The sequence below is a fragment of the Echiichthys vipera genome, assembly GCF_963691815.1.
Source record: "Echiichthys vipera genome assembly, chromosome: 18".
NCBI classification, from domain to species: domain Eukaryota; kingdom Metazoa; phylum Chordata; class Actinopteri; order Perciformes; family Trachinidae; genus Echiichthys; species Echiichthys vipera.
In genome coordinates, this window is record NC_139843.1 from 15,188,798 (window position 1) to 15,216,217 (window position 27,420).

A 27,420-nucleotide genomic window follows, 5' to 3' on the forward strand; every position below is an offset into this window, starting at 1 on the left:
GACACATTCACCCAATCAGCTGCCAGCATGTGGCCGGGTTAATAAGGTCAGTTTTTTTTGTCAATAATACCTCACTCACTGTTACTAAACAGTACAGCAGCAAAATGGCAGAAAGGGGTGGCCGGTGGCACAGTGGTTATAGCAGTAGCTCAATGTAAAGAGGCTGAAGGTCCGCTGCATGTCTCCCCCCCTCCTCTCTCTCACCCCATTTTGTGTCTGTCCTATATAATAAAGGCTTGAAAACTACCCAAAAAATAATCTTTAAAAAAAAAGTCAGAAAGGAAATGTGATAAAGAAAAAGAAGAGCACAACGACTGAAAGAACAATGGGACCTACTAAAGAAAATTCCTAAATTGACAGGATTTTTCAAGGTTGCAGACTATTCTTCTGTTCTACGTTTTTTTTTTTTATTCCTACAAAGCACGATTAATAATATGGGGGGCTCAAAGAAAAACAGTAGCCTAGGGGCCCATGACCACTTTAATCCGCCACTGTGCACAAGAACCACTTATGGTAAGAGGGTTTCAAATCTCCCCAGCAGTTTTTCAAAATAGGGCCCCGAAAACAACACTGTGTTTTCTAAACTAGCTAAATCAACGCTAACGCTAGTTAGCTAGAATGAATGTTAGTTGAGCTAGACAATAACATGGATGATACCATAAGCAGGATAAGTGCTCTGCTTACCTCTCTCCCTGACTTTGAACCGAGCGCCGTCCACGGCTCTGGCACTTAAGTTAAGTTTGTAAAGTGCGACATCTTGTGATATTGTCTGGCCATCACTCTCCGGTTGAGCGCCGAGTCTGTTCTAACCAATCAGCGGAAAGGATACTGAGACGTCATGAAATTGACCAATGAACGCTCGCGTCTTTGACAGCAACAATGGCGTTCTCTGTATTGTGAAGCGGAGGAGCTGCTGCAAATGTCTTTTATGTTTTGAAAAACTGAAAAAGTCAGGTAAGCATTACGTGTAGTGTTAGTGCGAGCGTGTTTCGTGCTATTTGTCCTGGCATACGTGTGTTTTTGCGCCCAGCAACAACTTTATCCCAAAGCATCAACGTTAGTCACGAAATTACATTGGCGGCTAACGGCTAACATCAGCCAGCCAAATAAGGATTGGTGTACCTTAAGTAAGCTAGACTGGATGGGTTCGCATTTAGTATTAACGTAAAAGTGAATTGCTTTAATGGCTGTAATACTTGTATAAATGTGCGGTCGTTTGTACCAGGATGAAGGTGGTCAATCTGAAGCAAGCCATTCTACAGGCATGGAAGGAGCGATGGAGTGACTACCAGTGGGCCATTAACATCAAGAAAAACTTCCCCAAGGGAGCAACATGGGACTATCTCAACCTTGCAGGTCAGATCGAAGCTAGTGAAGTTCCCTAGCCATCATGCTATTTATTTAACTTCACACAAGCGATCTTATTGTCAGTTATTGTGATCTTGTTGTCAGTTATTGTGACCTCGTTGTCAGTTATTGTGATCTTGTTGTCAGTTATTGTGGCTGTCACTATCATGAGCAGTTAATATCCATAGGCCCTACAAAACCACTACATAGAAACCTGTAACATTAATCTTCCCATATACCCTTTGCACTATTTTCCATTATGTTTACAATTGCATTGGCATGTGTGTTTTCTATATATTTACTTATATTTAAGTCTGTACATAGTAGTCAAATCTTTGTTTATTCATTTTGTTATCCCTGTTTTTCACTGTATGTCTTTTACTATTTCTGTCTCTGTATATTGAGAGCGACAGAAAGCTGGAGTCAAATTCCTTGTATGTGTTCACACTTGGCCATTAAAGCTGATTCTGATTTAAATGCTGTTTGTGTATTCCAGAGGCCCTGATGGAGCAGGCAATGATTGGTCCCTCTCCTAACCCTCTTATTTTGTCTTATCTCAAATATGCTATAAGTTCCCAGGTGAGAGAAAAGCAGTGTTATGAAAACGATGTAACATAGCAGTGTGTCAAACAGTATTGATGTTTTTTCTTTATTTTGCAAGTTGTTGAGTTACCTTTTCTCTCTTTAGATGGTGTCTTATTCCAGTGTGCTTACAGCCCTCAGCAAGGTAATTTATACTTGATGAAAATGATGTCATCATGCACTTTCACAGTAAGATATGAGATGTTTCATGAATAGGTTTCTTTTCTGATAGTTTGATGACTTTTCTCGGGAGCTGTGTGTCCAATCACTGTTGGAAATAATGGACATGTTTTGCCATCGTCTAAGGTATGTAAAATTATGACACTGTTATTTTACAACACATAACTGCATCAATGTTAATGATTTTTTTCATGCCTTGTGAATTAAGGATATCTTGTAAAATCATAGTGGATTCAAAAGTGTATATGTCAATTTTGTGATGAATTAAATTTAATACACAACTTAATGTCAACCGTAGCACTAATATCATCTGCAGTGAAGTGGGGCAAGTATCTGTTTTACAGTACTGACGGAATTGTAACTACTAACAAAAGTGTGAAATGGGTTATAAAGATTATTTAAGTTTATGAAGCTGAGAGTTTATGTCAAAATGAAAAGGGTAATGTTTATGTTGCTAATTCCTATTACTTCAACTTCACTCAGATAACTTGAAACTCAACCTGAATGATGTTGAAGAAAAAAGAAATGATCATGTAATATGAAGATTGTTTCACAACTTAACCTTTAGTTATTACATTTTACTTATTTCCATTAAATAACAACCAGCAGCTACTGTACAGCTGCAGACCACTGACTCTTAATGAGCAGCACAGAATCGTTGGGCATGCAATTTATTTGTAAGACTAATGTTTTATTCTTTACTTTTTGCATACATGTTTGCTTAAAAAAGAATATATTAGTTTGGTTTTGGAAAGCCATAAGTCTCTTCTAATCTCTCTATGACTCGCTGCCTCTCATCTCTGACTGTGAAGCTGCCACGGAAAGGCAGAGGAATGCATCGGGCTGTGTCGGGCTCTGCTTGGAGTGGTTGTGTGGCTGCTGCAGGGCTGCTCCTGGTACTGTGAGAGGCTGAGAGAACTTGGTCCATCAGCCAGCACAGAGGCCAGTTTGAAAGCTTGTCAGGAGAGGCTTCAAAATCTAATGAAAAGCACCAAGAACAGAGCCCTGGTCCACATCGCTCGGCTGGAGGAACAAGGTGTGTGTGTGCATGTGTGTGCGCGTGCATGCGTGCAGCGTGCGTGTTTCCCTGGGTGATAGACCTCTGAGATTAGGAGAGAATTGTTACTACCAGTGATTGTCTGAAGAACATTAAGTCTACTGTATATAAGGTGTCGACAGATGTCAGAATAACACTCTTATACTTTAAAAACCAAACCGTTTCAGTCAAATCTCAGATCGTAATTGTTATGAGCTAGATAGCTTACTGTGCTTTTTGCTGCTGTTCCTCCACAGGTTCCTGGAGCAATGTAGAACAATCGGTGCTGAAAGTGTCTGAAGGCCTCTGCAGTGTACCTAACCAGACACTGAGAACCAAATTAGAGGAGAGCTTGTCACTAGTTAAAGGGTAAAGATTCCCACCTTATTCCTAACTATTGAATACACAGACATGTTTGACTTTGGCATGACACTGCTAAGCCTGCAGTAGACGTGGCGATATATTAAAGAACAATCAATCAATCTTCATCACGCCAATTCTTCACTCTTTCCTCAGTATTCCCCTGATGCTGTCTGAGCAGAATGACCCTCCGTTCCATGCCTCCTTCCCATCAGTCCACGCCTTCATCATGCTGGAAGGGACCATGAATCTGACAGGGGAAACACAGCCACTGGTGGAGCAGCTGATGATGATCAAGAGAATGCAGGTGGACATTTAGTTGTATGGAAATGTCATGTTGAATCTACCTTAAACTGGCAGGGAAAAGAAAGTGCTTGGACAGTCTAGAAATGTAATATAGCACGATGGAAATAAATTGAACACAGAGAGGTCTTTTTTTATCAGAGTGGCCAGTGTTGTGTGTCTTGCTAAGAGTTTAAAAAAGGACACGAGAAGTTAAAAATAGAACTAAATCTAAGACGTCCATCTGTCTCTGGAAAGAGTATTGGTTTTTCATTGTTGATACCATTTTTTTCATTTCCTTTGCACTTGAATTTATCAGTTTCCTTATGCAAGAATTCAGGCATAATAACACTGCTCTATGTATGTATGTATTTTGTTATTTTAGCAACAGCTTTCTCCATTGTCTGTCCTCCACAGCGAATCCCTACTCCTCTTTTTGTCCTGGAGATCTGGAAGGCTTGCTTCACTGGCCTCATAGAGTCACCAGAGGGCACAGAGGAGCTCAAATGGACTGCCTTCACATTCCTCAAGGTAATGTCTGTTTCAAAGATCTGCCTTTGATCTGCTTCTGTTCTTTCCTTTTTTTTGCCTGTCCTGAGTGTTAATTGTTTGTTTTTACTTTAAATTAGTTTCAAAAGTCCTTTGACTTTGAGCAAAGTTTGATCTTAATTAGTTTGTTCATTTTCTCTGTATTTTCAGTATTATTTCTACTTTTTAGTCTTAAGAGGACTATCTTCGGCCTAGTTTGACTTTAGGTTATTGTTGCATACCATAATTAATTAAGTGAATAAGGTAACTGAATTGCATCCAAAATGGGATTATACAAAGTATTGCTTCTTTTATTTTTAGACAAGCATTCTTACTATGCATATGCAATTAAAACCACACTTAAAAATCCCATATTGATAAAAGTGAAATTTCCAACGTCTTTTTTTATTATTATAAAGCAAGGTGCTAGTTAGAAACACAATGAGCAGAATATAGCACCTTTTTAAAGAAAACATTTCTTCTTTCTTCAACTAGATCCCACAAGTCCTGCTCCGCCTAAAGAAGTATCCTCAGAGTGACAAAGGACAGGTAAAACAACTGAGTCACTGATGTCTTTTTAACAAATGAGCACACTGACACAAGCTTTTAGTATTGTCAACCAGTCATAGTCTTAAAAAAAGCATTAACTGTGTGTTTAAATAGTTATGTGATAAAACCTTCACTTCCACTTTTAAAAACATGTATTTTCCAGGACTTCATGGATGATGTGAATATCGCATTTCAATACTTACTCAAGCTCACGCCACTACTGGATAAGGCTGATCAAAGATGCAAGTAAGTGCTCCTAAATTTCACTGCCTGTAATCTTATCGTAAAATATTCTAGATAAGCAAACACAGAGACACTTATCATTTTTTATTTTTTATCTTGTGCTTCTTCACATAGTTGTGACTGCCTCGGCATGCTCCTGCAGGAGTGTAACAAGCTTGGTCTTCTGTCCGATTCAAATACAACCTGCCTCACTTCAAAACGGTATGAGTTCCTATCTCAATGAACACGCGTTATGCAGAGCATTTCAGGGCTGTATGAAGAACAAAAACCTCTTTTACAAATCTTCTTTTTTATATATGGCACTCTTTTAGTTAATATGATCGTGGATCAAGTTTCGTTCACCATATTCACACAATACACCGTATCCCCCAATCCCCTCCACCCCGTCTGTCTCTCCACTACCCCTCCCTTCCTGTCCCTCTCCCCCTGCACATTTGATTCAGGACCGAGGACAGGGACTTCGCCCCAAGGTTAAAGACAGCAGAAAACGCTAACATCCAGCCTAACCCGGGTCTCATCCTGCGAGCTGAGCCCACTGTCACAAATATTCTCAAGGTAAATTACCATAACTTGATCTAAACTGTACAGGGCATTCTCAGCGTATTGTTTTAATTGTATAATATGAAGGAAATGTATCTGATCTCAGTGGAAACAAAGAGAGAATCAAAGTAAAGTTACATGCTTAGAAAAAGTCTCTTCCTTTCTCGTTAGACAGTAGATGCAGACCACTCCAAGTCCCCTGATGGCCTTTTAGGGGTCCTAGGACACATGTTGTCTGGAAAAAGCCTAGATCTGCTTTTGGCAGCAGCAGCAGCCACTGGGAAACTCAAATCTTTTGCCCGGAAGTTCATTAAGTGAGTAAATGCGAAATAGAGTTCCAAGTTAAGACAAATAGTCCCCTTAGTCACCATAACCGTAGCTCATATTGACTTGCATGCCAATTTACAGCCATATTTCCAAGGGTGGAAACTCAAGTTGGCCTTTAAATCAAGATGTTTCATTTCTTGTAATCTGTTATTTTTGTTTTTTTCTAGACTGAATGAGTTTCCCAAGCACATAAGCGGCGAAGGATGTGAGTTCAAATACAAGAGTGACATGTTCCAATGTGGGAATTTTTTTCCTCATTGACACGTTGATGATTAAATGAGATACTAACATCAAGGATTTTTTCCACCTCTCCTTCAGCCAAGTCTGCGTCAATACGGGCCCTACTCTTCGACATCTCTTTCCTCATGCTCTGTCATGTCGTGCAGACCTACGGTTCTGAGGTTAGTTCATGGCAATTCAAGCTTGTCAGAGTATAATGAGGTTACTGGGTACATTATTCAGTGCAGATTTTATGGCAAATTAGCCTGCTCTTTCAGCATAAGGCCACAAGATGTCCAAGGAGGTTTGTGTAGAAGTGACCTAACATTTTCTGCAGCATCTCTGCTCACTGAACAGTATTGTGTATTGTTGATTTCTTAGATCTATGTCATCTGTCCATTTGGATTACCCTGAATGGATTCATACGGCACATGGCTTCTCTTTGTCTCCTTTGCAGGTGATCCTTTCAGACCCCAGTCCTTCAGGGGAGACGCCCTTCTTTGAAACATGGCTGCAGACATGTATGCCTGAAGAGGGTAAGACTCTGAACCCAGATCACCCCTGCTTCAGACCAGAGCCTGGCAAAGTGGAAAGCCTGGTCACCCTGCTGAACAACTCCTCAGAGATGAAGCTAGTGTAAGTTGCAGAACATTTTGTAAAAAGAACAGTTTTTTGTGCTTGCTTTACCCCCTATACTGTCAGTGACTTGACATACTTGACCTCACTGATGACAGTTTTCACTTAGGACTTGATGTTGTTGTTTTTTCCCTCTTTACAAACTTGTGGCTTTTATTAATTTAAGTGAGAGATGAAAATCAATTTGCACACCCATAAAACTGCAAGTTTCCCGTTAAAGATGGATATTATAGAATATAAACATTTAATGACATTTAGAACCCAGTAAAATGTAATTGCATAGTTGATATAACATAACTATAATACCCCAAGCACCCATAACTGGAAGCTAGTGTGTAAACAGATAATGGTTGGCATTATACAGTAGTAAAATACAACTACATTATATTGTGTCATAAATACTTTACTAATTGCTTATACACTGCTTATAAACACAATAATAAATATAATAAATATAAATGGGAACTTAAAGTAAAGTGTTACCCTTATAATAAACATAAATCATTCTTGTAAGTACATTTGGGCAGTATCTAGTGTATTCAGAAATCCTCCTTTCTATTAAACTGATATGGAGATGCTACATTAAGGCAGTGTATTGTAGTGCACAGCATGCCCCAGGTCAGTCTAATGGTGGAACAGGCGGCTGAGCTGAGAAAGATGGCAAGCGGTCTAGGGATAATGTTACAGGACTATTAAAAACGACAAGTATTTCGGGTTTAGCTCTGATGATAAAGGTGAGGTAGCCAACATGGACAAAGCCATGTGCAGGGTTTGAATAAACTGCCACTCTGCCACCACCACCACCACCACCACAACATCATCTCTATTCAGCCCACTGATGTGTTGGTATACGCCTCGGCAACAAGTGTCAACGGGTCCTCCTTCAAGAATCTATGGAAGAAGGATGCTTATTTCCTATCTATTCATTATTATATGGACTGATAGTATTTAAACCCAGCAAGACTTGTCTGAGTAGGCTATAAGACACACAGCACTCTGGGGTAGACTGTAGGTTATATGTGTGAAATGTCAGGAAGGTATTAATGAAAAAAAATAGATACCACCCAGGCCTTCTTGTATTTGCAGCACGGTTTGGCTTTTGGCTTAATGTCACAGATGTCGGAGCTTCCCAGCAGTACATGAAAGCACCAGACAGACACACTATTCAAATCACTGAACACCTTAAACTTGAGTACCACCAAACAATAATGGTTCGCCACATGATTTTCACAGTAGACACACCTTTTTATTTGGGTTTTTTCCAACCTTAGTGCTGCTTTTTATACTTTTGATGCTTTAAATTTAAACATTTGGTGTGCGCTGTGTTAGCCTGGTGTCATTAAATCTAGGACTTTAAAATGTTGCCACATCAGATTCTAGACAATCATTAGATGTGGTAATGACTTGCAAAGTAAGTTTGTGTTTCATCTTATTATTTTCATTTCAGTTCATTTAATGCAGTGAATTCTCTAAATATGAAACTTCCCCTGACGTTTTTCTGTTGCGACAGTCAGGTGAAGTGGCATGAAATCTGCCTCAGCACGCCAGCAGCCATCTTGGAAGTTTTGAATGCGTGGGAGAACGGCGTTCTGTCTGTGGAGGCAGTACAGGTCTGTTAATCTTTAATGTTCTTATTAATTTAATTTTCTTCCTGTGCTTGGAAAATAATTTCGTCGGGTTTATTGAGTGTCAGTAGTTCACACGGTACAAAGGCAGCACCAGTAACCTTCCTAAGCATTACATGTCTAGAAATTTAGTTTTTCCTATTTTCGCCGTTTGACTCATTAGTCAAGTGAGTATGACGTATTCTGTGGAAACTGACGAGTAACAGTGTGTAAGAACTTGCAACAGCTGTGACGCCACAAAGTCCTCCAGATGTAGCCGACTTCTCATTTTTTCCCTTTTCCATTAAAGTATCTTGTATCACGCAATGTGACAGGGTGCAGTTTTACTCAGAATCCTCTCTCCTTTGACCATACCCATCCTTCTTCTAACCACATCCTTCCTCTTTTTTTCACTGCTGCTATCTGCCTCTGACTGTAGAAAATAACTGACAACATCAAGGGGAAAGTGTGCAGTATGGCGATCTGTGCGGTGGCCTGGCTAGTGGCCCATGTCAGAATGCTGGGGAGGGATGAGAGGGAGAAGCCCCAGACTATGATCCGGCAGCTTGTGACCCCGCTATATGGGGAGAACACTCTGCAGTTTTACAATGAACGGTACAAACACACTTATATGCCACTAAAATACGCAACTTATACTTCTCAGATTAATTATGTCCTCTCCCCTCCCCACACAATCTCACCAGTGTGATCATTATGAGTTCCATCATGGAGCACATGTGCGCCGACGTCTTCCAACAAACAGCCGCGACCCTGCGGTCCCCAGTGGAGGGCCAGGAGCCGATTCCCTACCGCAACCTGCTGCCGGCCAAAGACCCCATTCACGTGGCCCTCAGCAAGCAGTTCCAGACGGTGCTGCGCAAAGGCTGGGTGGACAGCCGGGCCCTGCATCTGTTTGAGAGTCTTCTCAACATGGGAGGGGTCTTCTGGTTCACTAACAATTTGGTCAAGGTAAGAGGGCCACTAAAAGATGCAGATCAGCAACACTGTCTGCTACTAACAGTTCTTTTTATTAGCAGATTCACATTACAATTTAATACAGCCTCAGAGGATCTTCAGATGTCTGGCTTTGTCTGACCAGTCAAAAACCCAGAGATATTCAGTTTACTATGATATAAGGAAAGGCAGGACATTTTGACATTTCAGAACCTGGATCCATCAAATGTACAGCCATTTTTGCTTGAAAAATTACTTAAATGATTAACTGATTATCAAAATAGTTGTTAATAATTGATAAATACAAAACAAGTATCCACCCATCAAAACATTTCTCAATCACACCACTAGTGGTCATCCACATGATACCTGTTTAGGATGATGATGAAAACTTACCGCATCGACGGTGCATGCAAAGAGACTTTAATTACAGTATGGCCAGCAGTCAGATAAGCCAAAGTGTGTAATCGGAGCACTGCGTCATATTTCAGGAGCTGCTGAAGGAGACCCGACAGGAGTGGGCTGATCGGGTGGTGGAGTTACTCTACAGCATCTTCTGCCTGGACACTCAGCAGATCACCCTCACCCTGCTGGGTACCATACTGCCCGACCTGCTCACTGATGCTGCACACTGGCACAGCCTGGCAGATCCACCTGGAAAGGCACTGGCCAAGTAAGAGAAGTCCAAAGCCTCAGTGGTTTTGGTATTTTGGGCTCTGGCGTTAACTTTATTCTCCCCATAACTCCCCAGGTTGTCGGTGTGGTGCGCACTCAGCTCTTACTCCTCTCACCACAAAGGTTCGTTCTCAGCTCGTCAACGCAAAAGGCAGCGAGAAGATATTGAGGTAAAAGTCGCATGCGGCCATAAGAGTCCACGAAAATAGTATTTTCAGTGTGAGAAAGTGACATACTGCGAATACTGTGATCTACACGCTGTCTAACATATGTACATATATTATTGGTCGCAGGACTACAACAGCCTCTTTCCCTTGGATGATACTCAACCCTCTAAACTCATGCGTCTGCTCAGCTCCAATGAGGATGAGCCTGTTGCTCTTTCCAGTCCAGGTCAGTCTATAATTATCAGGGTTTTAATACGCAGTTGAATTGTGAAGCCTGTGGCCTGCCAGTTATCTGTCTGTCAGTCTGAGTGGGGGGGATTATGCAAATACCAGACGGGTTTCAAAAGCACACAGCCTTTCTAAGACCCTGTTACCAGCAAGTTGCTTCTTGTAAGCACTTTGTAAGCAAGCTAAATCATATAAGTATAATAAGCTTGGCCTGTCTCACCATCAATGATCTGTTGTGTCTACCAGTCAGCAGGTTCTGACTTGAGCATTGCACTTAAACATGAGGTTTTTGCTTTGAATTCAGTACTTAACAGGAGGGAGATTTAGACTCGGATAGCAATAGAGTCATTGTGGTTCCAAACCACTTGTATCAATACTCCTCCTCCTCCTATATACACTGCTGTCAACCTGACCGACCTAGTGAGCATTCAGCTTTGGGAATTTTCACTTTTTCATTTTAACTTCATAAAGAAATCCCCAGGCAGGATGTCAGTGTGTTGCATGACTAAGGGAAAACATGTACAAGCTTGGTATAAACTGAAACTAAGAAGTTTTTTTAACAAATGAGTTTAACCCCTTCCATTGAAAAGACATGTCTAGTCATGTCAAGACAAGACAAGACCAACTCAAGACAAGCTGATCAGGCTATACAATAATTTTTGGCTGGACACTTAAAACTGTCTATACCTGCAACTATATATATATTAAAAAAACTTAAATCCGGTTTGTTTTCTAGTCTTTAATGATAATTTGGATTTAAAATAGATTCCAACCAATATGAGATTTTAGAGGTGCTATATTCACAGATTATCGATTTGGTGTCTGATATATCAAATTTTTGAACCAGAATGAAAATTAACTTTTTCTATGTGGATTGTAAACTAATATACTGTAACTATGCAAAGGTACTCAGAAGGCTACACTCTAAAACAAATGACTTTATTTTTAAAGAGAGAGAATAAAGAATAACTCAAAATCTTGTACATGTGTACAAATCAAAAACAATCTACAATCTACATATACACTGATTAACGATATGTCTTTGATAGGTCAATATATCATTTGGATTCTATATAATGATAATAATATTCAAATTAACTTTTGCTGTGATGAGAAATGGAGATTTGTTTGGATATATGGATGATAAAATACTCTTCATCTTTAGATGAAATTGAAATGTCCAAAAAAGTTATTTTAGGAACACAGAGGTCACAACTCCAGTAGCACTTCTCTTTAGTCTTACAGTAAAGCTGCTCTATACTACTACTAAGTGTTTTTGGAGTTTTGACCTCTTTGGACTTATTTCTCCTTTTCATGCACATTGGGAGTAGGTTAGGTTGTGCCAGAAGCCCCCACTCTATTTTAAGAACAAAATAAGATTATGTAAGACGGCGTTGGAGGGAAGCCTTTAGGAATTTCACATCCTTATAAGATTATATTTTCTCAACCCCTTCCAGAACTTGTACTAACTTCTCTGTTCGTTTTCTGTTCTTTGGTGTATGTTTTTTCCCCCTTAAACAACAAAAACAAAAGAAAATGTGTCATTTCTTCAGCTGTTTCTCACATCACATGATCTCTCATAGGAGACCGATCTATGAGCAGTTCCCTCTCTGCCTCCCAGCTCCACACTGTCAACATGAGGGACCCTCTCAACAGAGTCCTGGGTGAGAATTCTTGTCTGCAATATATGTCCACACACAGCCCCTTTTTGCCTGCATCTTGCACAGAGAAATGAACCAACATCTGTCCACGATATATGGAAAAAAATGCCATGAACACATACATGTGTGATCACTTTAACCATGACGATTCACGCCCCCCTGTTCTCTTCTTCCCAGCCAACCTATTCCTCCTGATTTCATCCATCCTGGGCTCCAAGATGGCGGGACCTCACACCCAGTTTGTACAGAGTTTTATGGAGGAGTGTGTTGAGTGCCTTGAGCAGGGAAGTCGCGGAAGCATCCTGCAGTTCATGCCCTTTACAATGGTGAGTTATGTGCTGGGAAGGTGGACGAAGTGGGAGGGGAGGTGGAGGCAGGTGGAGATAAGAAGACAGGTTGTTACAACACACATTATTGGGAAAGGGTTTGGAATTTCTTCATAAACTGCATTTGTTCTGCTGGTTGAGAACGCATTTTTGAGGATTGAGTACTTTGGTAACGAGTGAGTCAGCGATTCCAAGGGTCATGCTCAGAAATTGATCCTTGTGTGTATTTGCAGCAACAAGAGGCTGGGAAACAATCTTACAAATGAAATCTTTGCGGGAGCCTCTGACCATGAGACTGTTCAGAGTAAAGAGTCAAAACCTGCCTTGAGCAACATGATGCTTGCTGAACTTTCTTAAGATACACTATAAACATAATTGTTATTTGTCTTTTTTTGCATCCAGGTTTCTGAACTGGTGAAGCTCCCTGCTCTGGCCAAACCTAAAATTGTACTGGCCATCACTGACCTGACTCTGCCGCTGGGGAGGAGAGTAGCCGCAAAAGCCATATCCGCCTTGTAAATCAACCAGCTTTAAACCTGACTCCATTTAAAGTGATTCTTTGTTAGAAAAATATCATGTCTCTGTTAACGCTATTTTGCTATTGTTTTTTTTTCGTTCTTTTTCACAATTAAAGAAATGTGTAAATAAGTTTCCAAAAAACCCCAATAAAGATCCTCTTTTTGTGCTCGCCAGTATATACACTTACTTACAGTGAGTTTATCCTACTTCACATTTGGAAGTTACAATAACATGAGATCAAACCACTGCCATCGCCTGACGATCACATGCAAGCGAGGCGACCACATGACACTGCATAGAAGGGAGTTTGTACCACCTTCATGAGTGGCAAAAGCTGGTCATCGGGCAGTCATCCACCTCTTGCAACACTTCCTCCAGGAAATCTGTCTGGCAGCGTGGCCGAAATAATGACACAAAAGCTTCTATTTCACTTTTAGTTGCACTTCTCTTTTACAGTATTGGCTCCACTGGAATTTTAAATGTGATTACATTGCGTGACCTACTGCCGGTGGTTGATGTGTCATGATGCATTGGTCATTGACAAAAAGGAACACATCCGTTTTCAGGAAAATGTATTTTTTTATTTATATATCAGAAAAAAACAAACATACAGTACAGTGTTTTTATTTAAATAACAAATAGAAAAATAATTGGTTTCAATTAACACATTTACAGAATTAATAATTAGTCCTCAATGCACCCTCAAACGCTCCTAAAACCAGTGATAGCAGTTGATTAAGTCATAAATACCTCTTCTGACAGTGAGGAGATATTTAAAAAAACAACACTTTTATTTAAGCGGTCTCTAAATGCTCTGTTTTGCTTTACATTGTTTTTATTGAGCTCAGTTAAAGAGAGTATAGTTTCTAGAACCGTTTATATGTGTGTGTGTGTGTGTATATATATAGATATAGATAGGATGATTTCATTTTCAGTTGAAATCTATGACCACGTAATTCTTGTGATTAAAGGAGGAACAAAGAGGACTGCAGGATACAAAGCTTTGTTATCAAAAATAAATTGCCAAAATAAATATTTCATAATGCATTAATAAATATATAAATAGAAATAGATTTAAAAATAATAATAATTTAACAGATAAATAAATAAATACCATGACAAAAAAACAGCAGAATAAGGCATGTTTTGGACATGAACCAAAACCAGTCTGGGTATGGCACCTATTGATCAGCCCTCTGCCTCGTCCTCATTGCTCTGGTCCAGACTTCTGAGGCAGCGGACCGTGTCCTGCCCGAACGACTGCAGCTGCGCCAGAGTCAGGTGTGTTGCCACTTGAACCTCATATTCCCCTGGTAGACGTAAGGCCACGGGGCTCGGTGTGGACTGCACCACAGCCTCTGCTTGGACCATTTTCAGCATCTGCCAGGCACACCAAACAACATCATGAAAGAGCCTAAAAGTAAGGATAATATGTAAAGAGTGACGGTGATTTAGAAGTATTATTGTACCTTATTGATCTGAATGACAAGGTCTCTGATGTCAGCCTGCAGCCCAGCCAGTTTGTCTATGTTTTCCAGGTGAGGAGAGACAGAACTCAGCAGGGCCCGGTGCAGCTGAAGGCCCTCGGACATCTGTTTCAAACTGGTCTCCTATAAGAAAAGAAATACAGCAAACTGGTCACATCATCTGTTCTTTAACCCTCGTTTCAAATGATTCCCCAGGTAGATGCTTACCAAAGTGGAGTTTTCTGACACAACTCTGAGCACAGGAGCAGAGGGGATGCCAATGGTGGATGCCATTATCACAAGCTTTGCATTTTCTGAGGAATTGAGTTGTAGCGTCTGTGGGGCAGAGATAACACGATGTTATGGTTGGCTAACAGCCTGGCATTTCCTTGATAGGCGTTTGTAGGAATATTTACTTCATGAAGAAAACAGTGGAGACAGAAGTACTCGGATCCTTTACTTGAGTAAAAGTACCAAATACCACAATGTAAAGACACTTCATTTAGGTAAAGGTTGTGCATTAAGAGTCAAGTATCGCGCATTATCAAATTTTGTACTGTTTTATTTACTTTGGGGTAGTTTAATCTGGATGACACATCATATTTTACACGATCATTATGGCCTTTGAATGTACCGTCTGACCTAGAAGGTAACTATTAACATTAAATTGATATAATGTAGTACATTTTAAGTGATAGGCCAAAAAATGACAATACTCAAGTACATCAGACTCGAAGCCTACTTAAAGTACTTTGTGCAAAGAGAATCTCTGGAAAATTCTCAGCGACAATGTAATGTCTAAGAAACCCACTACAGTTACTGAACTGTGGAAGAGACTGAAGAAGAATGGACCAAGATCAAACCAGAGCAGTGTGAGAAACTAGTGATGTCCTGTGGGCGCAGATGTGCTGAAGTCATTCAAAGCAAGGGCCTCTACACTTCCTATTCATTTTTGAATCCTGAAGAAAACATTGTTTAATCTTCTCATCTGACACAGTGCTTACTGTTCTCTAATTTTGCTTTGCTATTTTTTCAACACCAAATAAAGGTTTTTGTTGAAGTGCCTTGGTTGCCTGAAAAAACAAACATGCTAATACAGCTGATATTCTATCAAATTCATAACAAAAAAAAGTAACAGTATTTCAGAATAAATCAAGTATTCATAATTTGTTCTCTAGTTTTGATCTCCAGTGTACATACAACCTAGTGAGCTGCAATACATTAAAACAGCCTGTCAGACTAGCTCCAGGGGCGCAGAGCTCCCTGTCATGCAGAGGCCCCTTTAACGGCTTCACGGACAGACGTGCAGTGATTCAGCATCGCCCGCAGACAGCAGCCTCACAGCTCTGCCTAAAACACGGGAAATCAAAGCGCGTATGGCCTGTAATCTCACCTCTGTGTGAACGCAGGCTTCGTGCGCGTCGGGGATGGAGAGCAGGATCTTTTGTATCAACACGCGGCTCCTCTGCACGATCTCCTGAAACTGCGCACCCTCAACAAGTGTGTTCCTCTCCGGCAGAGGTGCGCTGCGAGCGAAGGTGGCCATGAAGCTGGGAATGGCGAAAACTGTGAGAGAAGAAGAAAAAAATGTCGAGGAATCAAAACAACCCCCCTCTATACATCGAGCACAAAATGTGTGTGCGCGCGTGTGTGTGTATATGTGTGTGGCAGAGGAGGAACAAAGCCTGTCTCTCTCCTCAGCAGCCCCTCTGTGCTGCTGCAGCACCGGGCATGCCTCCCCTCAGGCTAAATAGCTGCATGAGTTGAGAATAGTCACTGCAATGTGAAACCCAAGCCAAAAGTGACTGCAGATCTTTAAACATAGCGAATATGATAGTTTGAGCAGTTGTAATAAATAGCATATTTACTCCTTAGAATAGCTCCAGATGTTTTAAAATGAACTTTGCAATAATACCAGTTAATAGATAACCCAAACACACTAGTCCCATACTTCCTTCAAGAGTCTCTGCTGTGTCTGGAGATGCATGGGGATGATCACAAGAGGAAGAGAAGGCAGCATTTCTCACGCATTACCTCACCCCTATACTCACCAATCAGGATGTCCATGGCCTCTGAGGAATGTCTTTAAGTATTGACCTCAAGTGGACACTGTCCATGATTTATAGTACATAGTCGTATATATAGTGGGGCCCTGAGGGATTTCCCATCATTTGTTCATCTGAAGAAGTCTCACCTTTTTTTAAAGAAGCCTAACAAACTTGTATCCAAAGTGTGGTTATTGATACTGTTGATATTAAATTCAAGCACAATATTGTTTTTTTCTGTTTAATTCATTCAAACCAACCAAAATCAAAATAACCAACTTTAAATCTGATTGTTATTCATTCAAAACAAAATCCAACACAAATGACTCAACATTACATAAAATAGTTGAACAAAGATGATCTGTTAAAATTAGATTTTGAAAAATGGTGTGAGAGTAATTGTAAGTGACTCTATATCTTTTTCTAGTATGCCATTACATTTTCCAAAGTAACACAATTCAAGAGTTTCATTTTGGAAAGTGGAATTCCTTCGTTACGGTTTTTTGTTTTTTTAAATTGATGTAACAGCTCGGAGTTTAAATGTCCATCCTGTTGCACAAAACTATCTCAGAGTCATACATAAAGAGTTGGAGAGGAAACGGGCATTTCCTCTGACAGCAGTTAAGAGGGAAATGGAAATGAGGTGTTTAAATGCTGAAGTCACTTTTCTTTCTCTACACAGATTTCACATTTGGGGGGGGGGGGGGGTTACTTTCTTTATGATGTCTGTGGTCATCCTGCATGACTTTGGACCATTGCGATTCTTCTTTGGACTCAAATGACTGCAGTCTTTACTTTGCCCTTTATAGACTTAAAAATGTAACATCTTATGTATACTTACAACTGTATTTTCCTTGCTGTCACGAAACAACAGCCCACCTCATGTATTAATACATTTATTATTCAAATTTTTTTTTTTTAAATGGAAATTTGTAAGGATTTGTTTTGAATTGTGGCCCCTGTTGGAACAACTGGAAAAGTCTGAGTTTTGTCTTCCCTGAAAGCGTCCTTGATCAACAAAGGTGCCCACTGGTTCAGGAATAGTGAGTTTACCAGGCTTTATGTAGGCTCTAGTAGTTATATTGGGCAGTGAAAACGTGACATATATACAAGAGTGCCATCTGGTGGAATCATCAGCTTTGGGCTTGCACTGCAAAAAGTGTTTTGCTTGCACTTCATTTACAAATCCCTGAAAGGTCAAAGTGCAGTAAAAAACAACAGTCACTAAGGTGACTGTAACAGTAATGTAGTTACCACAAATGTGCTTCAATTGTAACAAAAGACAGTGTCTTATTTTGCTTTAATTCTGTCAGAACTTGTTTTTTCTGCTGAAAAACTTAAAGTAGCCTTTGATAGCAGACACATGTAGATTGTTTGCCTTAAAATATTACGTATGTAGATAAAAACATATCTGAGTTAAAGAGTGACAAGTGAACAATGTTTCACACTCCCCTACAGCACATTACTCGGCCAGTTGACTCTTCTTTGTAACCTTGGACAGAGCCAGGTATATATATATATACATATATATATATATATATATATGTGTGTGTGTGTGTGTGTGTGTGTGTGTCTTTGTATGTTGTATATACAGGAGAAGGGTAGCTTAGCTTATCATAAAGACTGGAAGCATGGGGAGCATACCTATGTTGTCCTATGTTTTTTTTTTAAAAAAGGTCTGATGTTCCCCGCTTTTCACAGAAAGGGTCCATGTCTGTTAGTTTTTCCACAATCAGTGGAAAAAAAACTAACAGTCTTAAAATGGCCTATGTAGACCCTAACCGTAAACCAGAAACCAAAACCCCTTGATCCCGTGCCGTCCGTGTGTTAAACCCGTCCGCGCTAAAACCTAACAAAATGTTAAATCAATCCAACATAGGGATCTACCTCTGTTCAAAGGTCATAAAGTCAGCCTAACGCACCTCTAAAGCTTGCTAAAATGTTGTAGTTAGCTGTTTAATCTATACAGAAACTGAGAAGCTATGTTCCAGGGCAAGAGGCTAGAGGTGATGGTCAATCTGCACAGACATGAGAGTGGAATTGGTCTTCTCACCTCTGCAAGAAAGTGAATAAGTATCAATCCCAAATTGTCTAAGCACTTATTAGTAGGCTATCCATTAAATCCTCATTTCGAAATGCATAATCCGAACATCATGGTGAGAGTTTTGTAATCACCTCATAGGTCAATCCTGTGCCTCTATTGTAACAGACCGGTTTGCTTCATGCTCTGACACTAGGCCCCTTGATCAGTCAGTGTAGCTATGTTACTTCTGGCCATGCTTGATAGGCTGTGAAGTGAAGCCGTCAAATCTGATCCCTGAAATCCACACTGGTCTGATCTACAATCAATCCTGCACATGAAAGGAGGGCATTATTCACTGCTGAGGCCTCGCTCTGTGGCCCCGTCAGTGACCCAGTTGGAAACATTATTTGGATTTAACGGTGGAACAATGTGGGCAGGGAAAAGGCACTCTGATGCTCCATTTCATCTAGAATGAAGAGTCACCTTTGTATCGGCTTGTTACAGAGTTAACATGTGGATTTCCATTAGATTTTTGATGATGTGTTTGTAGATCATAGAAGCCTTTGGGAATATAAATCAAGATTCTGCAGGCATTTAGACGATGGGCCCACAGGTCGAGGGGTTGAAGAGGTCAACAGGTGTAAAATGGCGGGCAAGTAGATTACCCATAATAAAAAAAACAGAAGCCCTCACCTCTTACATCTCTCATTCTTTTGACATACAGAATCTTTTTCATGTTAGATCACACAAGAAGCCATTAAGGTAACCAAAAGACGACTGTAAAATAAGAGGTTTCAGGGTTAATCCTGGGTCCTGGGACCGCTTCTAATTTTTACAAAAGGTGTCAATATTGCATTTGATAGATAAATAATGTTCAACTTCAAGGATCTTAACAGATAAGTAAATGCCCTCTCACGTGTTATGTACTAAAGGCCTTCATTCATCTTAACATTAGTACAAGTGTTCATGTAGAACATCGGTCCTGTGAGCAGAGACATTTGACCACTGGTGCTGAAATACTATACTGCGTCTTCCCACTCAACAAATGCTGAACGTTACTGATTGATTCCACAATATTAGAAACTGGTTGTAAATTTGGTTTGCTAATTTTTTGCAAAATCAGGAACGTTTCAGATAAAACACACTCATCCAAAGACAGCTTGTTGTTTTTACATGGTGAGACTGATGCCACTTATCTGTCAGGATGTCCAAGTTAGATATCTTTTGAAACCAGCTTTCTTTAATGACCAGTTGTGTCATGTGATTTCAAATGAAGTGAGAGCTGAGCTGTTCTCTCTCTCTCTCTCTCTCTCTCTCTCTCTCTCAGAAAAATGATAGTACCCAGAAAATTTCAAAATGTGTTTTACATGGAATATAGCATCATCAGAAGGTTTATGTGTTGACCCCTATGTGAGTATTACGCCCACAGATTAAGGAAGTTTAGACGTTGCTCAGGAAATTATTTCACAACAAATGGGCACTTTGTCAATTCTTGTTTAATATTTCAGTTGATATAATGCTTCCAGCAAACCTGGGGCAGGTCCAGATGGTTTTTGGGACTCCAAATGAACAATTGTGTGTCTCCCACCGCAGTGGCTTAATCCATCCCTGCCATGAACAGATACCCTTATTATAAAGCACTACTGCTGCTGTAACTGTGTTTTTGGTCCTAGCGCGTACTAGGTGTAAAAAAGCATCATTGACTAATGTATTTTAATCATAATGTGAAAATATCAAGATAAAGGCATTTATTTTTTTCCCTCACACTTCTGCACATTCCACAACAGGGGGAGCTATGTTGCACAAAATGAAGAATCATCAGTGTTTCGTCTCCGTCTCGCTCTCCAGAGGACACCAAAAAGGAGACCGTGCCAGAGTATTGACAAGGATGTCCTTGTCACTCTCCTCAGATGCAGCGTCTTAGGTGTCACTTACCTCTTGTGGTTGAAAGAGGAAATCAGTTGCCCACACAGGCGCTTGCTGGGAGACCCCATGTGATCTTGAAGCCTGGAAACATTTTCACCTGCAACCCAACCCCAAACAGGGCTGCGCTCTGTGGGATTGGATGTGTCACCTTATCCCTCACTTTGTGTCCCATTACCCAGCAGTTGTAATGCTCACACCAGTGTAACGTGTCTAAGGGAGCAGGCGGGGCAAGCTGAGCCGGTTTGAAATTTAAATTAACCTCAGTGACATTTATGTGTGCGCTGGGGAACAGGAGTGTTACATTACCGTTACCCTCACTCCAACCATGCAGACGTACTTGTCGTACATACAGGTGAACAAAAGAATGTACACACTTGTGTACATTAGCTGAACAAAATACAGTCACACATGTGTGTCACTAGTTTAATGTTTATCTCCTCTTGTCAAGAGTCTCCCTTAACAGTGACTGGTTTCTAAGCCACTGTGAGAGTCATTCTGTTATCAGAGGAAAGAGCGAAGAAGGGAAATGTGTGTGAGTGTGTGTGGCAGGAAATGTCAGAGAGAGAGGCTTACCATCTATTTTTCAGTGCTGTTAAACCTCTTGCTCGTCATGGGAGGCTGTACCTGAGCTTCCTTAAGATCAGCTCTGTCAAGATCAATATCATTATTTTCTGTAAAACAAACTCAGTTACTAGAAGCTTTGGAGCATGGATGCTGTTAAGTCCGTAGGGAAAAGAAAAAAAAGAAAAAAGAACATGAGACAAGACTATGTCTAGCACATACAATCACTTGTGAATTTGAACTTTTAGTAAAAGGAAAACAGAGGAAACTACAAGGACATTTGGCGAGACCTTCACCAAGGTCATGCCTTTATTGCAGTGTTAACGGAAGTTAAAGATTGCGTTTGTGTATCCGCGCAGTGATTCAGATCCGCCCCAAAATGTAATGGGTTCTTACTTGGCCAATGCTACACCCTTCCGCCAGGTTCCATGAAAATCGAGCAAGTAGTTTTTTCTGTAAAGGGAATTTGAGAATGACACGGAACTGACTTTGGCTACCACTTTGAACACTTTTGACCCTCACCGATCAGTCAAAGGGCATTCGGAAAGTGCTTTACCCCAGTGAGGGCAGGCCAGGCAGCACAGAAAGGGACAGCTGACCCCCTGAGGCGTTCTCTCTTTATTTCTCCTCAAGAACTGGGTCACAAAAGATGATGGGTGCATTCCCAGATTTCTTTTTTTTATGGCCATCATAAATAATTTATTTCTCTTGCTCTGCTCTAGAGGCATGTGTGTGCCTGACACAGGGAAATCCTTGTTGACAAACCATTTCTCCCATCTCAAACGTCAAATTTCATTATTCAGGACCGCGCTGAGTTATTCTTACCTTGTTCCGTGGAACAAGGTAAGAATCTTAGAGCACACAATCTTAGAGCACAGTCTGATCTGGATTCAATTACATCTCTGGTGAAATACATTTCCCTTTTCGTGGTCTCAGTTTTGTATTGACGTTTCATCAGAAGAGACACAAATGCATCTTCCTCTTTGCCACAGTTGGAAATAGGAGATTCACATCCCTGGCAGCTCTTTTAAATAGACCAGCAGGTCATGACCCCTTAAATGTTATTTGGAAAACCCATGGGAGTGACCGCCTCAGACAATATGGCTCCCAGAGGCACCTTGGGTGTTTATTAGAAGCTTGAGAGAGAATGAAAAACAGCACCAAAGTAGAGGCTCTGTCCATATAACCAGGTATGATCAGGAAGGATTCCTCTGTGTTCCCTTAAATAATCTCTGGGTGAAGGGGTGAAAGTGTTTGCTGAAAGGTATTTACTACCAGAATATAAAAATGTGTCCCCATTTCATATAAGTCTCTCTCTCTTTTATATTTCATGACAGTTGAACTGCAGTAACCTCTATTTCTCTGCTTCTCACATCAGGCTTTTCTGACAACTTCATGATATTGCATACAGGGCTATTTGCTTGTGACTAAAGATTAGTATATTATCCTGATGAGTAATTCCAAAGCTGCGGTACGTTTCTGGTATTAGCTACAGGATGCAAATCTTCTATCACACCCTGGGTGACAATTGATGACTTTTAGTTTGTTCCCTCCTCACAAACATCCCTGCGTTTGATAAATGGACTTTAACTTTCAATGGGCTGACATGGACTCTTTATATGCAGTGTAGAGTACCGCTGTGTTGTACAGATAATTTAGGGATCCCATTGGTTACGGGAGTGAGCTAGCAGGGATTGCCTGTCAAGGCAGCTTGTAGGTCTGCGGCTCTGGTACAGTTGCTACTATCAGAAACATCACAGAATAACTGATGAGTCCTTCAATGTTACTGTCTCACACCTGCTTCCTCAGCATAGTGAGCTCAATATGCATCTGCTAAATAGTGATTCAGATTCCAAATCCTGTATGTTTTTTTCTCCTTTTTTGTGAGACAGAAGACTTTCAGTAATAGAAAACCCCCCAAAACAACAATTTAATTGGAAAACATCACTTTACTTCAGAATATACCAGTGAATACCATAAGGGTTTTAATGTAAAACAGTACATGGAGGATTAGTAGATTTAGTGTTGCCTTTTCCCATTGCTCATATTGCTGTTTGACATTTTCTCTGTAACGGTCTCTGTGTAAGCGAGGTGCATCTCGGTGCATGCACCACTGGATAAATCCCATTTGTATCCCATATTTGGAATTTGCCAAAAAAAAACATGCCAATGCTTTAACTCCCTCAGTGCACAGACTAGACCATCAACTGAGACAACAAAAACTCCTAATGGGTCGCTGAAAGATGAATTATTCACCTGGGCTAGATTGCATCGGCCTGGTTTTTTTGTGCAGATGCGTATGTCTTGTTGCCCTCCTTGGCTCCGTGACAACAGCTAAGCAAAACCATCGGAGAATGATGATGACGACCATTTAGTTGTACGTTATGGCTCGATCTTTGTTTGGTGTATGTTACCACTTCAGGTCCTGCGTGTTTCGGTCTTATACCACGGTACTAATGGTGGAAGACTCCTCTGACTTTCCCTGTTTGCTGGGCAGTGACTTGAGATACTCCAGGTGTCTACGGGCGTCCTCCTGATTAGCCCTGACATAGTAGACCAGGTAGGAGATGACCATGGTGAACCAGCCAAACATGACGACCAGCATGGCCACATCAGTAGTCCTCTTCATCACCACACATAGGTCTATGTCTGGTGCCAACAGGAAGGCAAATCCTGTAACTCCTATTTCCTCTGGATCAGAAGTCTGACAGACGATGCCCGTCAGCGACGCCGGCTCTAGGTCCACACGTGGCAAGGCCATCTGTAAGTTGCAGTCACAATGCCATGGATTGTTTGTTAGGTTGGCGCGAGACCGTAGGCCCTCAAAGGCCTCAGGGTTAAAGTTTACTAACTTGTTAGAAGAAAGGTCTAGGAACTGTAGTGAGGAGCCCAGGCCTCTGAATGCCCCTGGTTCTAACTGCTTTAATTCATTGTGCGATAGATCCAGTTCAATCAGGTGAGGCAAACCTGCGAAAGCATTAGTTGGGACTGTGGTAAAGAGGTTGAAGTCCAGGTAGACGCGGTGCGTGTCATTGGGAATATCCTGGGGAATCTCTGTGAGCTGCAGATTGCTGCAGCGCACCGTCTTGCCGCCACTATCGCTCTCAGAGCAGTAGCAGCTCTTGGAGCAACTTGTGGAAGCATGGTGGAAGCAGAATGTCATTAGCACCAGGCTGTGGAGCAGCAAACACATGACCACTGAGTGGCGTAGTAACCAGTCTGCAAGTAGGGACATTGTGGGATACGGGCATGCTCCAGGAAGGACCGCATGGGCGCAGGAGGTGAAGTCCACATCAACCTCCCCAGAAGCTGTCGAACCTATGACATAAAAACAACAGAAAGTCACATAAGCTGTGGTGGGAAGGAAAAAAGAAGTGCAGATTGTACTGTGAAGAAAAAACATGGGTGATTAACAGTGTTCTCCAGAGTCCATAGTGTTATCTAATGCAGAGATCAGGGGGTAAAGCAGCCAGTCTAACAGCGAGGCAGCGGGAATGCAGTCAGCATGTTGTTGGCCAGAAACAACTGAACTTCTGCTGTATTTCAAGGGAAGTCTAAGGATCAAACATTCTCTTCATACCAGCTAAATAAACAAGCTACAAAAATCCTTTGGTGTCACTGTGCCTCCTTTATAATTGTCATCCCCGCAATGCAGGGCTATTTCAGTACATAGAGACCAGCATTAACATAGTGAAGGGGACAGCATGTTCAAAACAAAACATAAAACCAACTAGGTTTTTCACGGAGAAAATATCTATCATGATTCCAGTTATTTCTAAAACAGTAGCCGCCATTCTGATGCAACAGTTTTATTAAAAGTGTCCTAGCTTGGTGTCTGTCAAGTTACACAATCACTAGTGCAAGTTACACAAAGGTAAAAGGTTGTGTGTCCTGTAAATTACATTTTATATTTTGTATGTAAGGCTTTGAAAACAGCAGGTCTACCCACCCTAACACACTTCATTAATAGCTGATCAGGGCTACCTCCTCTCCTGTTACTAATCCTCTTAAAAAAACCTCCTTAATTCGGTGTAGCATCAGTGTTGCTGACCCAATCCTTTTGTTGGGGGGGTAAACGTTAATGCTATAAACAGCTCCAAGATCAACAAAACAGACAATGTGATGGCACATCTTCTTTGGGACTAAAAAAAAAAGAATGACGGACTTCAACCAGACTTCTTAATTTCTTCAAAATGGCTGGAGACTGGGCAAGATCCACTTACCAAGATTAAAAAATGAAATCGATCTCTAAGTACCTTGAAGTATCACATGACGTTGGGGGGTAGAGGACAGAGTGTGGTGGCAATTGCGGTGTGTATGTGTGCGTTAAGGGGACAGATGAATTGTCTACGAGACACAGCTAATAACACTCATTGTGTCACGCCGGTTTTTAGAGAACCCCTGCCAGACAATCCCAATAACAAGGGGGGAGATGGAGGCTGATGCACCAGAGCGGAGCGCAGATGAAGCCTCTGCCATTAAGAAGCTGTGACTGCTGTAGTTTGCCTCCCTTTGGACATGAGACGTTTATCCATACATCTTCATTAAAGCTAAGCAACTTCCAAAGGTTTTCCCTCAGCACTTCGTGGCAGGAAAGAAAAATAGCGTGACAGATGCAGTTTAATACCCAAGGAAATAAAAAAAAAAATCCTGTTAGTACTAAATGGGTAACATTATGTTCCTGTAAAGGCTGTACTTTCCCTGTCACACAGCATGCCAGCCTGGTATTTTGCCGAGAGATAATGGGGGAGCAGGAGCAGAAGGCTGGTGACGGAGGAAGAGTAAGCATGTGGGCACATAGGGAAATTGTACACACCAGCACAGGGGTTCAGAGAGAAAGAAGGATATCAAGAGGATTTAAGGAGAGGGGGTAACATTACAATAACCACGCAGAACAGTGTGCGACATTAATGAGATGTTGAGGACAGGGGCGGATGTTAGTCCGTCACAGGGACAGCTGATGAAGACAGCTGGCATTGAAAGAATAAAGGGGAGAGGAAGTGGACGAATGAAACAGAAAAGACATGGTATGAATTTAATGAGTGGCAGGTTCAGACACCAGTGGACAAAGATTTCTCATCCAAAATAGGCTTCTCAAAGATATCCCAATAGAAAAAATGAGTAACTATTTTACTGTGTATGGCATAAATCTGGCAGTATGATACGTATCATGATACAATGACATAAAGAGTACAATATATTGCAATATAGGCCTATACTGAAAGAAAGGTAATATATTGCGATTTTAAAAGAAAATTGGAAATGTGTCATAGTATGAAGAACACACCACCATAATGTTGTTATACTGGAGTGGAAGAGTCAGATGGATGAAGATACATAACAATGGTGGAGGGTTTAAAACCTAATCAAGTCACTAGAACAAAATGTTGGCACTTTATGTTTCTGCAAACCAAAGATACGTTAGATCTCAACATCTTTGAAAAGGAAACATGCAGCAAAGGGCCGCATGTCAGAGTCGAACCTGCGGCCGCTGCCTCAAGGACCTTAAGCCTCTTTACATGGGGTGACTGCTCTACCCACTGTGCCACCAACTGACCCCAGCAAGATTTTTTTGATCATATTCATCGAAACCGACACTATACTCCAATAGAACAACATAAATCATCCGCGTCTCTACGTGCACCTAGAGCTTGCAAAAATCAACCGCGCCTGTATCATCCTGTCCACTCAGCGAAGGGCTGTGTTGGCCCAGACCTAGTTCTAGTGCACGAGCCCAGCACGTGCTGCTTCACAGTTGGTTCAACTTGGGAAACCTCTCAGAACCTGACCGCCCAGAGAACCCCGTCATTACGTCACTGTACACGTCTGAGGTTTCCCCAGAAATTCTGCATCACACTTGTACTGCTTGTCTTGAATATGATGGATGGAGATTTTGTTTGAGAAGAACAGAAATTATCTAACACATTTAGATTCTCATTAACACTGAATGTAAGATGTTAATGTTAGCCTTTGTTGAGGCTAGTGGGCTAGCGCTAACGTTAGCTAACCTTACAGAGCACAGACTACCTGCAATTGATCACATTGCAGTTAAAATGAATGATCCACCGATTTATGTCTTTACAGGCAACGTCAGAACCAAATGACTGCAAGCTGGAGCTGTGTTCAATGAAAACATTACAGCAGACATGACATTACATTGCCGAGTTGTTAATAGTTCTTTGATTTTCTGAAAGGAACTATGTATAATTATTGTACATAACCGTGAATAAACATTTTTAACTAAACCATGTTTCTCTGTTGATTAAGCATACTAAAGAAGACATGTCTCTTCAGAAAAATTATTAATTTTGACAAAAAAACAACAAGAAAATACACAAATTCTAAAATCACAACATTTTTTAAAGCATGCAAGACTTTGTGGGGCCAGTTCAAGACCAGCAAAGAGTTGGTTCCGCTCTGGAACTAGTTTTCCTGG

At 41.0% G+C, this 27,420-nt stretch overlaps 3 protein-coding genes across 3 annotated transcripts; 1 reads left to right on the top strand and 2 right to left on the bottom strand.

Annotated features, from left to right (window-relative positions):
- Positions 1 to 872: 872 nt before the first annotated feature.
- med24 (mediator complex subunit 24) lies at positions 873 to 13,101 on the top strand. The gene is made up of 26 exons (XM_083933333.1): positions 873 to 954; positions 1,226 to 1,356; positions 1,844 to 1,926; positions 2,036 to 2,074; positions 2,162 to 2,235; positions 2,922 to 3,145; positions 3,403 to 3,514; positions 3,662 to 3,812; positions 4,205 to 4,318; positions 4,811 to 4,864; positions 5,028 to 5,110; positions 5,222 to 5,308; positions 5,563 to 5,662; positions 5,819 to 5,961; positions 6,142 to 6,179; positions 6,293 to 6,375; positions 6,651 to 6,829; positions 8,340 to 8,439; positions 8,873 to 9,048; positions 9,138 to 9,402; positions 9,879 to 10,060; positions 10,139 to 10,232; positions 10,356 to 10,455; positions 12,041 to 12,121; positions 12,296 to 12,444; positions 12,847 to 13,101. Exons 2-26 carry the CDS (start codon positions 1,227 to 1,229, stop codon positions 12,961 to 12,963), a joined length of 2,958 nt encoding a protein of 985 aa, XP_083789459.1. The 5' UTR covers positions 873 to 954; position 1,226; the 3' UTR covers positions 12,964 to 13,101.
- A 687-nt stretch (positions 13,102 to 13,788) lies between these two features.
- On the bottom strand, positions 13,789 to 16,076 carry csf3a (colony stimulating factor 3 (granulocyte) a). The gene is made up of 4 exons (XM_083932196.1): positions 15,823 to 16,076; positions 14,658 to 14,765; positions 14,433 to 14,573; positions 13,789 to 14,343 (listed from the first exon to the last, which is right to left on the bottom strand). Exons 1-4 carry the CDS (start codon positions 15,973 to 15,975, stop codon positions 14,152 to 14,154), a joined length of 594 nt encoding a protein of 197 aa, XP_083788322.1. The 5' UTR covers positions 15,976 to 16,076; the 3' UTR covers positions 13,789 to 14,151.
- Positions 16,077 to 23,424: 7,348 nt separating this feature from the next.
- On the bottom strand, positions 23,425 to 24,219 carry lrrc3ca (leucine rich repeat containing 3Ca; the record flags this gene model as incomplete). Its single annotated transcript, XM_083933431.1, has 1 exon — positions 23,425 to 24,219. The coding sequence occupies one exon, from the start codon at positions 24,217 to 24,219 to the stop codon at positions 23,425 to 23,427; it is 795 nt and encodes a 264-aa protein (XP_083789557.1).
- Between the last annotated feature and the right edge of the window lie 3,201 nt (positions 24,220 to 27,420).

What these genes read in the sequence shown, in the direction of transcription:
- med24 (XM_083933333.1), top strand. Translation starts at nt 1,227, where the DNA reads ATGAAGGTGGTCAATCTGAAGCAAGCCATTCTACAGGCATGGAAGGAG. An exon ending in ACCTGCCTCACTTCAAAACG is followed by an intron (nt 5,309 to 5,562) that starts GTATGAGTTCCT and finishes GACCGAGGACAG; the next exon opens with GGACTTCGCCCCAAGGTTAA. An exon ending in CTGCAGTTTTACAATGAACG is followed by an intron (nt 9,049 to 9,137) that starts GTACAAACACAC and finishes CAATCTCACCAG; the next exon opens with TGTGATCATTATGAGTTCCA.
- csf3a (XM_083932196.1), bottom strand. Translation starts at nt 15,975, where the DNA reads ATGGCCACCTTCGCTCGCAGCGCACCTCTGCCGGAGAGGAACACACTT. An exon ending in TGTCAGAAAACTCCACTTTG is followed by an intron (nt 14,574 to 14,657) that starts GTAAGCATCTAC and finishes CTTTTCTTATAG; the next exon opens with GAGACCAGTTTGAAACAGAT. An exon ending in TTGTCATTCAGATCAATAAG is followed by an intron (nt 14,344 to 14,432) that starts GTACAATAATAC and finishes TGTGCCTGGCAG; the next exon opens with ATGCTGAAAATGGTCCAAGC.